The sequence below is a fragment of the Nycticebus coucang genome, chromosome 11 (genome assembly GCF_027406575.1).
Source record: "Nycticebus coucang isolate mNycCou1 chromosome 11, mNycCou1.pri, whole genome shotgun sequence".
Taxonomy (NCBI): Eukaryota; Metazoa; Chordata; class Mammalia; order Primates; family Lorisidae; genus Nycticebus; species Nycticebus coucang.
In genome coordinates, this window is record NC_069790.1 from 100,095,014 (window position 1) to 100,109,070 (window position 14,057).

General features: G+C 51.9%; 1 protein-coding gene across 3 annotated transcripts; it reads left to right on the plus strand.

Moving 5' to 3' along the window:
• Positions 1-1,088: 1,088 nt before the first annotated feature.
• IRF5 (interferon regulatory factor 5) lies at positions 1,089-13,119 on the plus strand. Of its 3 annotated transcripts, none has more exons than XM_053553516.1 (9): positions 1,089-1,721; positions 5,507-5,712; positions 8,438-8,627; positions 8,937-8,989; positions 9,902-9,935; positions 10,112-10,378; positions 10,544-10,936; positions 11,023-11,141; positions 11,326-13,119. In XM_053553516.1, the coding sequence occupies exons 1-9, from the start codon at positions 1,388-1,390 to the stop codon at positions 11,569-11,571; spliced, it is 1,842 nt and encodes a 613-aa protein (XP_053409491.1). In that variant the 5' UTR covers positions 1,089-1,387; the 3' UTR covers positions 11,572-13,119. The 3 variants fall into 3 exon arrangements, with proteins under 3 accessions (XP_053409491.1, XP_053409492.1, XP_053409493.1); XM_053553517.1 differs by having other exon boundaries at positions 1,624-2,001; XM_053553518.1 differs by lacking the exon at positions 1,089-1,721 and adding an exon at positions 2,043-4,342.
• Positions 13,120-14,057: the final 938 nt, after the last annotated feature.

A 14,057-nucleotide genomic window follows, 5' to 3' on the forward strand; every position in this document is an offset into this window, starting at 1 on the left:
CCGTGGCGTCACACGGCTCACAGCAACCTCCAACTCCTGGGCTTACGCGATTCTTCTGCCTCAGCCTCCCGAGCAGCTGGGACTACAGGCGCCCGCCACAACGCCCGGCTATTTTTTTGCTGCAGTTTGGCCGGGGCTGGGTCTGAACCCGCCACCCTCAGCATATGGGGCCGGCACCCTACTCACTGAGCCACAGGCGCCGCCCAGCAATTTCATTTTTAAAGAAAGAAATATAAAACAATCTACCCATTCACATTTTTCCCATCCATACTTTAAATTTTTAAAATGTGAAATACTCAGCAGGTAAAAATATAAAATACTGGGAGGCGTCTATGGCTCAAAGGAGTAGGGTGCCAGCCCCATAAACTGGAGATGGCAGGTTCAAACCCGGCCCTGGCCAAAAAAAAAAGAAAAAAAAATATATATATATACGTATATATATAAAATGCTTACATGTTATGATATATGGGCTGCATAGGAAGGAAAAGAGGGGGAGATACAGAAGAGATGAAAAAAGACAACATGTGAGTGTCTTTTCACTCATTAAAGGTAAAGATCAACCCAGGGGAGGGGAGAGAAGGTCAAAGTTCTGATTCATCAGCTAATAGTACTGTATTTGTTAAAATACCAGGCTCTAAACTTTGAAGGGCAAATAGTGCTATCTAGAACTTGTACGTTTCATTTGCTATCTAAAATTAAACATTATCTTGGAGATTTTCTTTATTTATAATGTTTTAAATTAAAAATTACCATAAGAAAGGGACAATGAAAAGATAGGAGGTGTCCCTGAGTAAGCCGATTCCAGTGGAAATCAGACATTAACGTCACAAGGATACCATTCAACCTAGGAGGAGAGGTCAAGGCAGACTTTCCCGGGAAGGCGATGCTGATTTTGAAAATCTTCAGAGCAGGAGTTACCAAGCAAGGATCTTCCAGAAGGAACAAGGCATGTGAAGGTGGAGGCCTGCAAGCAAGTCCCTTTTATGGACACAAAAACAGTTCACACAGGTGGACAGTCAGGTAGCAGCAAGGGAGAGAAGAGGTGAGGTAGGCGACCCTAGTGGGAGGCTGGGGCGGAAACAGGTGCAGGGTTGAGGATGAGAGAGGTACAGAGTGGTCCAAAGGTCCCATCCTGCAAGCACGTCGCGGGGCGGGTGAGTGTGTGTCTGGTTCCTAGTTCCAGCGCCTGGGAGCCAGGGCTGGGGCCACCATCAGAAGGGGTGCAGGTTAGGCACGAGGATGGCCTGGGGCGATCAGCCACGCTGCGCCCTCCTGCGTGGTTTCGTTGATAGCTTGTGGGCAGCTAATCTTAAGCTCCTGGGGTGCGCAGAGCTGGGGGGACCCTGGCCCCACCCAGCACTGTGGTGGGAATCTGGGGGATTGTTGAATGACTGTTTTGCTGTTCTATTGCCGAAGGAGCCAGTGTTCTGTTCAAGGCACTGGGCTGTCTGGCGTGTCCCCGAGGCCCTGGGCCTGGTGCTATATACTCAGCCCGGGTCCGCGGTCGCCAGGTCAGTTCTGGGGCCCCGGGGTGGATCTCAGGGCGGGGCGCTGCCAGCGCACTGAGCTCCGCAGCCGAGGCCCAGGGGCGGGGGTGGCGAGATGCGGAAGTGCCGGACGGCTGGCGGACCGGCGGGAGGCGCAGCTCCGAGAGAGCGCAGCTTGGCCTCGCAGCCCGGCCCGAGCTCCCGGGCGCAGCCACGCGGGCGCTCCGCCGACAGGTAGGTCTCGGCCTCCGCGCGCTCCTCTGTGGGGGACTGTGCCCGGGTACTGCCAATCCTCCTCCCGGACCTAGACCCTGGCGTGCGCCCGCGGGGCACCTGCTGATGGCTGACAGGAGACTGGAGTTAGGGCGGGGTCCGTGTCCAGCTCCGCCAGGCATTTGAGCTTGAGGATGGGGAGCGACCGCGGAGTCTGGTTTGGGCCACCCAGAGGCGAGGCCCCATCCCTGCCTTCGGTGTGCTCTCGCCCCCTCTTCCCCAGCCACCCTCACTCTTTCAGGTAAGAAGAGGTTTAAAGCGTTCATCCTCCCGGGATCTCACGGCCAATGGCAGGAATTAGTGGGAAGATGGTGTCAGGCAGGATCTCCGCTTTGACGTAGGCACCGCACAGAATCCTACACGAAGGCCTTCCTAGCAGTGCCTAATTGGGTCGCAAAACTCCTCGGGCTAGTTTCTTTAGGTCCTGCCCCCGAACTTAAGAATGAAACAATAAAGAGTGAAAAAGTGGAGGAAAAGTGATTTTAGTGTGGCCTCGACGCGGAGGAGGAGACAGCAGCGAGCACCCGCGCAGCTTGCGGTGGGGTTGTCTCCAGGACCCCGAGGCGGGGGACGGAGTGGGGAACTTTCCTGGTCTCAGCTGCCACAATGGGCACAGCAGAGCGGAGCAGGGGGGCCGCCACAAGGGAGGAGCAAGACCGGAGGCAGACCCTGAGCCAGAGCCAAGGGGTGGCAACGCGGCTCCCCCAGGAGGCAGGGGCCTGAACCAGGGGCGAGCCGGCGGGAGGGGCCACGCGGGCTAGCCCAGAGCAGGGATCAGTGACCAGGACCAGAAAGGACGCGGGCGGGGCCGAAGGAGGAAACTGGCTGCCCTCAGGAGGGGCTGGGCCAGAGGCAGAGTTCGGCCCTCCCCTTGGCTTAAGGGCCTGGGCATTGGGGCGCAGGGGCTCCTGGCCAGAGTTAGGGAGCGTTGGAAAGCACCTCCCTAACCTAAAGGCCCTACTTTGGGGATTTCCCCCTGCACCCCTGGCCTTCCCCTACCTTGCACCTGGGAGGAAGGCCAGAGGCTTCTTGCTGCCACACCTGCTCAGAGCCTCAGCCTGTCTGGACCAGGAGGGAGCAGGGCACAGGGTGTGATCAACCCCCCGCAGGGGACAGATTTAGGGTCACCTGGTGCAGGAAACCCCTTGCCCTCTCCCTGAGCTGGTGTGGGGCATTCAGGGAGATGATGTGAACCAGAGGAACCTGGAGGTGCTCAGCCCCTGCTTCTAGGACTGCTGTGGGGCTTCCTCCCCTAGTAGCTCCCCAGGGCCACAGGGTTGTGGCTTCTCAGGGAACTGTCTCCTGGGTACTGTCTCCTCCCCCAACGCCAGCAGGGGGTCCAGGACTGTGCTTCTGGCTGCCTCCTTGCTGGACAGCTTGTGGCAACTTCCTTAAGTCCTCAGCAGCCCACATCTCTTTTGACTCTCAGGGGAAATTGTTGGAGGACTTGTTGGGTTTTCCCACTTTCCAGAGCTACATTACACCCCAATCCCTTAGACCTCCAAGAAGGCAGACCTGTTGAGACACTGAAATTCAGAACTCCTTGGCATTGGGATGGTCTGAATCAGATCTAAGCCATTTTCTGGGCAGAAGGAAACTTCTAGGGAGATGGATGCTTTTTTAAGGTAGGGCCCTAATGGAACTGGCTGTAGTCAAAACCCCTTGAGGCAGAGACCCTTTGGTGGCCTGGTGGACATCTGTTCAACAAGCCTGGCTGGGCTTGTTGTGGAAGCCTCTTCTCCATACCCCTCCCTAATAGATCGGGGCTTCAGTGAGTTGTGATTATACCACTGCACTCCAGCCTGGGCAACAGAGTGAGACTCTGTAAATAAATAAATAAATAAACAAACAAATAAATATATAAATATCAAAACAAATACTTGCTCTGTATTAAACAGCAGTCTTGGGCCAGATGGTGGGACTCTCCCACCTCCTCCTTGTCCCAGGCAGCAGAGGGTAGAGGGCCTTTCTGATCTCCCCTCTGTACCACCCCAGCCCAGCTGCAGCCCCACCATGTGTATGTAGGTCATCAGGAAAGCTCACCCTCAGCCCTTCATGGACAGAGCTTCCTCCTGTCTGGTACTGGTGACCAGCACCTCTCTATTCGAAGACAGGCCTCTCAGAGGGCTATAAACACAAACACAGGTGGGCGAGGCTACCCAATGCTGCCAACCACACTGAAAGCACGGTGACTGCCAGCTGGCTCAGGGCTTGGGATTGGTGATTGGCAGGAGATTCAGAATTTGGTCTTGGGGTACCCACTTATGAATTTTCTCTATCTCCTCTCCCTTACTCACTCCCAGTGAGTCAGGTTTCTGAGTTGTCCTGGTCTGCCACTTTCATTTCCCCTAGGGCTGGGTGGAGGCTAAGTTAGAAAGAGGAACTGAGCCCCCAGGCTTCCGAGGTTGAGGCCAGGGGCAAGGCTGAAGCTTTCCACCTCTCCTGTCCCAGCCTCTGGGCCAGGCAGGGCTGGCCTCACTCTTCCTGGGCCCAGACCACTGAGGTGGGCAAGGCTGAGAGTGGCCTGCAGAGGAAGACTCTAGCAATGCAGAGGTGGCTCTAGACAGTTGCAACCCAAACAGGTACTGGGCAGGGAATTTCAGGGGAAACTGAGGCTCCCTGCTGTAAGGCCCAAGCAAGCCTGGAAAGACAGAAACATTCAGCTCAACCCTTTGTACTTTACTTGCTGAGTGACAAATTTCCCCGTGAGGCCTGTGCACTGTGATGGCTTAGTCCTTTCCGTCGCTGACCCTGGACTCTTCAAGGGCCATAGGCTTGAGCAAGGGGAGGGAAGAGAGAGGGACTCTGGGGAGGTTTTAGTTCTGGGATGGCAAATGGGTTTGGCAGATGGAGGGGTAGAGGCAGGGACTCCAAGGCAGACTGACTCCAGTGAGGCAGCCCTTGTGTCCTGGAGGAGGTGTGGGTAGTGGTTAGACGCAGACTCTGTATTTCCTGCGGCTGTGTGCAGTATAGGCCCTGGCAGATATTAAGGCCCTTCAAGAGCTTCATGAATGTGCGTCCAGTGGGAGAAGAAAGGGTAGGACCAGAACCTAGGAAATGATGGCCCTAAAGGGGTAACATCTAAGTTTGGTGGGCTCTGTCCTTGCTGGATGTAGGTTGGGAAGATGTCGAGGCTGGCCGAAGCTTTCTCCCTGGAGGAAAGTGAGGAAGACAGGAAGCTCTGAGAACTCACGTAGAAACCCACCTCCTTTCACTTGCTCTGTTTTGTCTAAGGCCAGGTTTCCTGGATGCCTAAGATTGTTGTTAAAGGCATTTCTGGAGGATCTCTTAGTGGATGGATGTGAGAAAATCAGGACAGAGAAAACAAAATCCAGATGCGGACTCACTGGAGGCCGGCTATAGCCTGTCTCACGGAGCATACGGTACACCTGGTTGCCTGCCAGGCAAAAGAGCCAGGTTTTGTCCCCAGCTGTCAGGCAGGTACTGGCTGTGGGCTGCCACCCCAACACATATTGAGGGAGCCGCTGAGGGCAGTTCTCCGGTACTCAGTGCTGTTAGCCATGGAGAATGGATGCTCCTGCCTGGGAGGTGGGCAGTGGCCACTGTGGCATAACTCAGCGCTTTCCCTTCCTCTCAAATACAAGATTCAGTCACCCCAAGGCCCGCGTTGGAAAAGAGAATCAGCCTTGAACACCTGGACGGAATAGAGAGACTGTCCCTCAGGGTCTGAACTTGGCCCTCTGGGGCCACACAGCCACTGAGACTCTCTTGCTTTTTCCCTGCAGACCCCCTTGCCATGAACCAGCCCACTCCCGGGGCTCCTGCCCCGCCCCGCCGTGTGCGGCTTAAGCCCTGGCTGGTGGCCCAGGTGAACAGCGGCCAGTACCCAGGGCTTCAGTGGGTAAACGGGGAAAAGAAATTCTTCTACATCCCCTGGAGGCATGCCACCAGGCACGGTCCCAGCCAGGACGGGGACAACACCATCTTCAAGGTAAGCCCAGGGCAGGGAACTGGCTGGACCACCATGACACCCAATCCCCAGGACAGGAGAACACACACGCACACACATGCACCACTCCTGCACACACACACCCCACTCATGTACACACATACACCAGTCATACACACACACACCACACAGGTACACACACATACCAGTCATACACACACTCAGACACACACAACACTCAGAGACACACAAACCTCTCATACACACCACTCAGACACACATGTAACACATACACACCCCACTCACACACACATATCTCGAGGCTGGCCACTCTCCCAGCTATCTTGCTGCAGATGATACTAGGCCTGAACAAAGGGGATGCAGATGTAGCCACAGGATACCCCTTTCCTAACCTGTCCCCCAGAGCAAGGTGGACTGAGGGTCCTCTCTACACCTCCTCCTACAAACTGCTTGTTCTTGTCTCACCCCATCACATATGAGGACATGTTCAGTGTATACATATGGTAAGAAAGCCAACAATTCACCCATAATTTTTTTAATTTTAGTTTTTAAATTGACATAATAATTGTATATATTTATGGGGTACCTAATGATGTTTTGAGGTTTTGTTTTTGTTTTTATTTTATTTATTTCATTTATTTATTTATTTTTTGAGATAGAGTTTCACTATGTCTCCCTCGATGGAGTACTATGGCATCACAGCTCACAGCAACCTCAAACTCTTGGGCTTAAGTGATTCTCTTGCCTCAGCCTCCCAAGCAGCTGGGACTACAGGCACCCACCACAACACCTGGCTATTTTTTTGTTGTAGTTGTCATTGTTGTTTGGCAGGCCCAAGCTGGGTTTGAACCCTCTAGCCTCCGTGTATGTGGCTGGCACCCTAGCCACTGAGCTATGGGCACCGAGCCTTGTTTTTCTTTTTAGAGATGGGGTCTCACTATGTTGCCCAGGCTGGACTTGGCCCAAGCAGTCCTCCTGACTTGGCTTCCTCGGTAGCTAGGATTACAGGCAAGAATCACTGTGCCCTCACCTATAATCTTAATGCTAGGAAGTACCTACATAATAGGTTTTGCTTTATATTTTCAGTTTTCTATGTGTGTGTATGAAATGAAAAATTTGAATCAAGCCATATATTGTTTTATAACCTACATTTTTTCACCCAATGTCAGAATCAGCTTCACTTTGCTGACTGCGGAGCACTCCGCTACAGGGTTAGCACACATATGCTCACTCGGTCTAGGTTTTTGGACACTTCAGGTTGCTTTTAAAACCTGAAGTTAAAAACCACATTGCCACATAGACTCTCTTAACTCTTATCCTTTATTCTTCTTAAATTATTCCTTCGGGGTCATTTTCTAGAGTTAAAAATTGCTGGGTCAAAGACATGCTTAAAATTTTGGATGCATGTTTTCTTAGGCTTTGACCTTGATCTTTAGCTTTTCAAAGTTCTTTTCTTACTCCATCTCTTATTTTTGTAAAGGTAATTCAGTTATACAATTCAAAATCACAAAGGCATAAAATGGTTTACAGCAAAAACTCCCCCTTCCATCCCTGTGCCCAGCCTCCTCCCCAGAGACAGTAGGGTTACCATTTTCTTATTCAGCCTTTCAGAGAGATTTTTGTGCATATGCAAATATCCTGTCCCTTGCTTTCCATAACAATGGTAGATGTATATATGCTCTTCTGCACTCAAGACTGCTACATGTCAGTATTTATACAGAGAGTTTCCTTCATTTGGGGGGGATGTTGCTGAGCAGTGTTCCACTGTATGGGTTGGCCATTTAACCAGCCCCTCACTGAGGGACACTGCATTGGATATTTTGGGTCATTTTGCTTTTATAAATAGTGCTGCTGTGAATAACCTTGTATGTATAAAATTTTCTGTGGGTGCTCCTATAATTTGTAGGATACATTACTAGAAGTAGAATCACTGGGTTAAAGTAGAGACATTGGTAACCCTGACCTCACCAAGTTGCCATCCAAAATAATACCAACGGGGCTCAGAGCCCGAAGCACAGTGGTTAGGGCGCTGACCACATACACTGAGGCAGGGGGGTTCGAACCCAGCCCAGGCCTGCTAAACAACAATGACAAATACAACAACAATAACAAAATAGCCAGGCATTGTGGCTGGAGCCTGTAGCTACTTGGGAGGCTGAGGCAAGAGAATCACTTAAGCCCAAGAGTTTGAGGTTGCTGTGAGCTGTGATGCCACCAGCACTCTATCGAGGGCGACATAGTGAGACTCTGTCTCAAAAAAAAAAAAAAATAGTAATAATAATAATACCAGTAGCTGGAGCAGATGGCGCTGTCTGATGTGCCGGCACTTCTCTGAGCGTTACGCGTGCATTAATGCCTTGCATCTCCCCTGCCACACCTGTGAAGTGGGCAGTGTGAGGAGGAGACCCAGGTGAAGTGACATGGCCAGGCACACGGCTGGTGGGGGGCACATTCCAGATTCAAACCCAGAGTCACACTAACATGCTTCCGTAGAGATAGCACCAGTTTACCTTCCCAAGAACGGGGAACATGGATGCATCTCAAAGCACCTACACGTCTAGGAACTTGTTGGCACCCTGATTGCTGGGGCAGGACCACGCCGCAGACAAGGCCCTTGGCTCAACTCAACCCAACCTATGGCTGAAGTTCTCCTCATGCAGCAGGGGCTCCTGGAGGACAGGAGGTGGCAGGGGCTGGGGTAAGAGAGAGGTTTCCTGGGGCGAGCTGACCTCTCTTCCTGCCCCAGGCCTGGGCCACGGAGACGGGGAAGTACACCGAAGGGGTGGACGAGGCCGACCCAGCCAAATGGAAAGCCAACCTGCGCTGTGCCCTTAACAAGAGCCGTGACTTCTGCCTCATCTATGATGGCCCCCGGGACATGCCGCCCCAGCCCTACAAGATCTACGAGGTCTGCTCCAATGGCTCTGCTCCTACAGGTATCAGGCCTGGCCCCATGTGCGCCACCCAGAAGGCCGTGAGAGGTCCTAGCCCCCAGCCTTGACCTCTCAGCACAGGCAGGCTTAGGTCCCCTCCACAGCCTGGGCCATTGGTGGGTCCCAAACATCTTGGCATGGGAGCCAGGGCCTTCCTCCTCACCACCGTCTCCTGGTGGCCGTGCCCTTCACCTTGTCCTGGGTTTGGGCAGTTTTGGAGAGAGCAGAAGCTGCAGCAGGAGTCTGGTAGGCTTGCTTCGCCTCTGCCCTTGACTCCTTTCCTGTCCTGCTCTTCTTTCCTTTGTTGTGCAGAGTCCCAGCCTGTTGGAGCAGCAGGAGAAGAGGAGGAGGAGGAAGAGGAAGAGGTGAATGTGGGGCAGGGAAGTGGGGAGGAGGTGTTCTTCCAGCAGCCATCTGCACCATGCTGGCTCTGGGCAGGGGCTCTCTGCAGCCATTCTGCTGGAGGGTTCTGCTGCCCACTCCCCTGGGGCCCACAGCTGCCCTCCACCCAGCTCTCAGATTCTGAGGGGTTAGGAACAGAGTCCCCACCTATACCTCCCTGGGACTGTTTTGTTACCCAGCATTCTCACTTGCAGCCTGACTGACCCTCACAGGAGTGCTGCCTGCAGAGGGCAAATGAGGAAATCGAAGCTCTGAGAGCTTTTATCACCTGCCCGAGATGGCAGAGCTGGGACAGAGGCAGGGTCTGGCCTTGGCTAAGCCAAAGGCTGGGAAAATTGTCTTGTGGTTCTTGTACGTTATTTCTCCAGCATCATATCAAATTAATCACCAGGCAAGGTGGCTTATGCCTGTAATCTCAGCACTTTGGGAGGCTGAGGTAGAAAGATCACTTGAGGCCAGATCAAGACCAGTCTGGGGAACACAATAAGCTTCCATCGCTAAACAAATTTAAAATAAATTACCCAGGCTTCATGGCATATACCTGTAGCCCTATCTACGGTGAGGAGGGTGGGGTTGAGGCAGGAGGATCACTCAAACCCAGAAATTTGAGGCTGCAGTGAGCTATGATGATACCACCACAGACCAGCCTTAGCAGGAGTGAGACCCCGTCTCTACTAAAAATAAAAAGAATGAGGCAGGCATTCTGGTGGGCACCTGTAGTCCCAGTTACTCAGGAGGCTGAGGAAAGAGGATCACTTGAGCCCAATAGTTTGAGGTTGTTGTGAGCTGTGACGCCATAGCAAAATTTAATAACCTGTCATCAGTTCTCCCTCTCTGATCTCTTCCCCTCTTCTCTGCCTGTGTCTTCTCTTCAGCTCCAGAGGATGTTACCAGGTCTAACCATCACAGGTGGGGCTGGACGTAATGTGGTTGGGTCTGCTATATGAGAAGCTTCAGGTACCATAGGTACCTGGAAATGGGATACAGGGAGGCTGGGGGGAGGCCCAGGGCTGGGAGTTGGTGGGCCTGGGAGGCAGTTCCTAGGAGGCAGCATCAACAGCTGTGCACCCCTCCACCCTCTGCAGAAGCAGTGCCACCTGGCCGCCCCATGGTCCCCTTTTCTTTACCCAAAGAAGATGTCAAGTGGCCACCCACCCTGCAGCCACATGTGGTGCTGGGACCCCGTGCTCCAGACCCCAATCTCCTGGCCCCACCCCCTGGTGCTCCCTCTAGCTTCGGGGAGATTGTCTCTGAGGTCCTGCCAAGCCTGGAGCCTGGGCCCCTAGGTGCCAGCCTGCCCCCTGCAGGACAGCTCCTGCCCGACCTGCTGATCAGCCCCCACATGCTGCCGCGTAAGGACCCAAAGGCTGGGCAGGGATTTAGGGGAGGATCTGCAAGAAGGGTGGAAGACATTAGGCCCCCTCAGCAGAGGGTTGGGGCCGGGACAGCTGCTGGGGCTGGGGGCCTGGCTGCTTGCTGGGCTGCAGGATGAGGCTTGTACACCTGCTGCCCCACAGTGACGGACCTGGAGATCAAGTTCCAGTACCGGGGACGGCCACCCCAGGCTCTCACCATCAGCAACCCAAATGGCTGCCGACTCTTCTACAGCCAGCTGGAGGCCACTCAGGAGCAGGTGGAACTTTTTGGCCCTGTGAGCCTGGAGCAAGTGCGCTTCCCCAGTCCTGAGGACATCCCCAGCGACAAGCAGCGCTTCTACACAAACCAGCTGCTGGATGTCCTGGACCGCGGTCTCATCCTCCAGCTGCAGGGCCAGGACCTGTATGCCATCCGCCTGTGCCAGTGCAAGGTGTTCTGGAGCGGGCCCTGCGCCTCAGCCAATGGCTCGTGCCCCAACCCCATCCAGCGGGAGGTCAAGACCAAGCTCTTCAGCCTGGAGCATTTTCTCAATGGTGAGGGCCCCACACTGTGATTGGGGCCTCTTCTCGCCCAGGGGCACAGTTCTAGTCTCTGATTAGGGATCTTGATCTTGGTGCAGAGCTCATCTTGTTCCAGAAGGGTCAGACCAATACCCCACCACCCTTTGAGATCTTCTTCTGCTTTGGGGAGGAGTGGCCTGACCCCAAACCTCGAGAGAAGAAGCTCATTACTGTACAGGTACCCCTCTCACCCCCTACCCCCACTCCACCTTGGCTTGACTATGGGGAATCCCAGGGCCCTTGTCCCAGGGCAGAGGCTCAGGGCTAGAGAATGCAGTCTACACTTGGTGGGTACCCCATGCGCAACTGCAGACAGCAGCCTGCCATGGGTCTCACTGCCTGGTCTCTCCTTTGCCTCCCAGGTGGTGCCTGTAGCAGCTCGGTTGCTGCTGGAGATGTTCTCAGGGGAGCTCTCTTGGTCAGCTGATAGTATCCGGCTACAGATCTCAAACCCAGACCTCAAAGATCGCATGGTGGAGCAATTCAAGGAGCTCCATCATATCTGGCATACCCAGCAGCGGTTGCAGCCTATGGCCCAGGCCCCTCCTGTGGCAGGCCTTGGGGCTGGCCAAGGGCCCTGGCCTATGCACCCCGTCAGCATGCAATAACATGTCTGCAGGTGGTGACTGGCCCAGGTTTCCTGGGTGGACATGGCTGCAGGATGCTACCTCCGGATTTCCTTGGGCTGAGGAGAGGAAGGAGAAGCCCAAGACCCACGTTCTCCCTCAAATCAAAGCTTGGAGGGCTCTGCCTACTAGGGCCTGCCTCTCCTTGTCTGGTGTGCCCAGCTCTGGAGAAAGCAGCCCCAGGGAACATGGAACCCCGGGGCCTAGTTGTACAGGAGAAATTACCCCAGGGTGGCCCACTCTTGTGGTTGCCTCATTTGGCAAAAAGAGCCAAGGAGTGTTGTGGGATAGGTCTTCCCAGCAGGGCCTCTCAGGGCATGACCTTGGTCTGAGCCTGGCTTCCTCATCTTCCTCCTTCCTGATATGATAGATATGAACATGTAGGTATCACATCAGATACTTAAGGCTGGCAGCTGCCCCACATCTTGAGAGTCCAAGAACCTGGGATAGAAAGAATTTTATGTATTTTTTGATTAATAAATGATTTTAAAAAACAGATTTATAGCTGTTTCTTTACCTTTTTCAGTACCAGTTGTTTCCATGCTGTTCTTCCAGACCTTATTTCAGATGCCAGGTGGCCCCCCAACTTGGGCCACTGACATGGGGAAGGCCTGTCTCCAGGCTGATGAGTCAGTTGGGCCTTTATAAACCTCACCTGGCCAGCTTTGCTTTCCAGGAGGAAGCCAGCAGAATGTTAAATGTGTACGGTCTAGAAACCTGTCAAAATCAATTTTCCCAGCTGGGCGTAGTGGTTCACACCTGTAATCCTAGCACTCTGGGAAGCCAAGGTGGGTGCATCACTTGAGTTCAGGAGATCGAGACCAGCCTGAGTAAGAGACCCTGTCTCTACTAAAACTAGAAAAACTAGCTTGACGTTGTGGTGGGCACCTGTAGTGCCTGCTACTCAGGAGGCATAGGCAAGAGAATCACTTGAGCCCAAGAGTTTGAGGTTGCTGTGAGCTATGATGCCATAGCACTCAACCACAGGGCAACTGAGTGAGACTGTCTCAAAAAAAAAAAAAAATACAATCAATTTCCCATAAACAATAAGAAAAGGAAGGCTAGAGTGGTGCTTGTGACTCAAAGGAGTAGGGTACCGGAGGTGGGGGGTTCAAACCCAGCTCCAACCAAAAACAGCAAAGAAAAAAAAAAAAAAGGAAAGGCTAGTATTGCAGTTAGGTTTGGGACTATTACAATATACAACTCACGTATATTCAATGTGATCTTAACTATATCAGGACAATGCCTCTTTTGAATCTGGTTCATAGATGTAATTTTCTGGCTTGAACAATTTATCTTTTTATTATGGATGATTTGAAACATTTGTGAGAATAGGGAGACTGCTATGAAATATGTAGCAACTTCAGTGATTATCAATTTGTAGTCAATCTTTCTCATCAAAACTCTATCTATACCCCTCCCTGAGATTACTGTAACCCAAATCCTGGACAGAACATTTTGTGTATATATTCATCATGTATCTCTAAAGGACAAGGACAATCGAAAAAATAAAGCCAAAAGTCATTATTATACCTAATGTGAAGTAATTAATTTTCTATCAAATATTCAGTGATTAAAAATTTAAGACAATTGGTAAAATTTTTTTCCCTTGCAATTTAACTGAAAAACAAAAAAGGGCAGTTTCCAAATGCCTCTCTGTTGTATTAACATATTTTCTCTCCTGTATGTTACTTAAATCTAGATTCTGGATTCTAGAGGCATGAATGGAAGTTTTGATTACCTATTAATGAGTATTTGAGTTGTGTTTATCATTAGTGATTATGTGAATAAATAGGCTGTATGTACTTTTTTATTTAGAGACAGGTCTGTCTTCCAGGCTGGAGTGAAGTGGTCCAATCATAAAGTCACTGAAATCTTGAATTCCTTGGACTTGGGCCTACTTTTGTCTTTTCATATTTTTGCCAGTGTATCTTTGAGATAGATCCCTAGAAATGAGACTTTGGGGCCAAGTTTGGGTAAATATGTAATTCTGTTAGATATTGGACACTTGCTGTGGTTTGACCGCCTCCAAAACTCATGTTGAAATTTGATCCCCAATGTGGGAGGTAGGGCCTAATGAGAAGTGTTTTATCATAGAGATAGATCCCTCATAAATAAATTAGTGCCCTCCCTTAAGGGTACATTCTCACTGTTAGTTCCCTAGAGAGCTGGCTATTAAAAAGCCTGGCGCCTCCCTCCTCTGTTTCCTCTCTCACGATGTGATCTCAGCACATTCCAGCTCCCCTTCTGCCTTCTGCAGTGAGTAGAATCAGCTGACTCCCTCATCAGATGCCAGTTGCTTAATCAACTTTCCGGCCAACACAATTTTGAGCCAAATAAACCTCTTTTCTTTACAAATTATCCAGCTTCAGGTAACAATTTATAGCAATGATGAACAGACTAACACAACCCACAGAAATGTACGAGAGTGTCTGCTCCCACAGCCTTGCCAACAGAGTATACGGCCA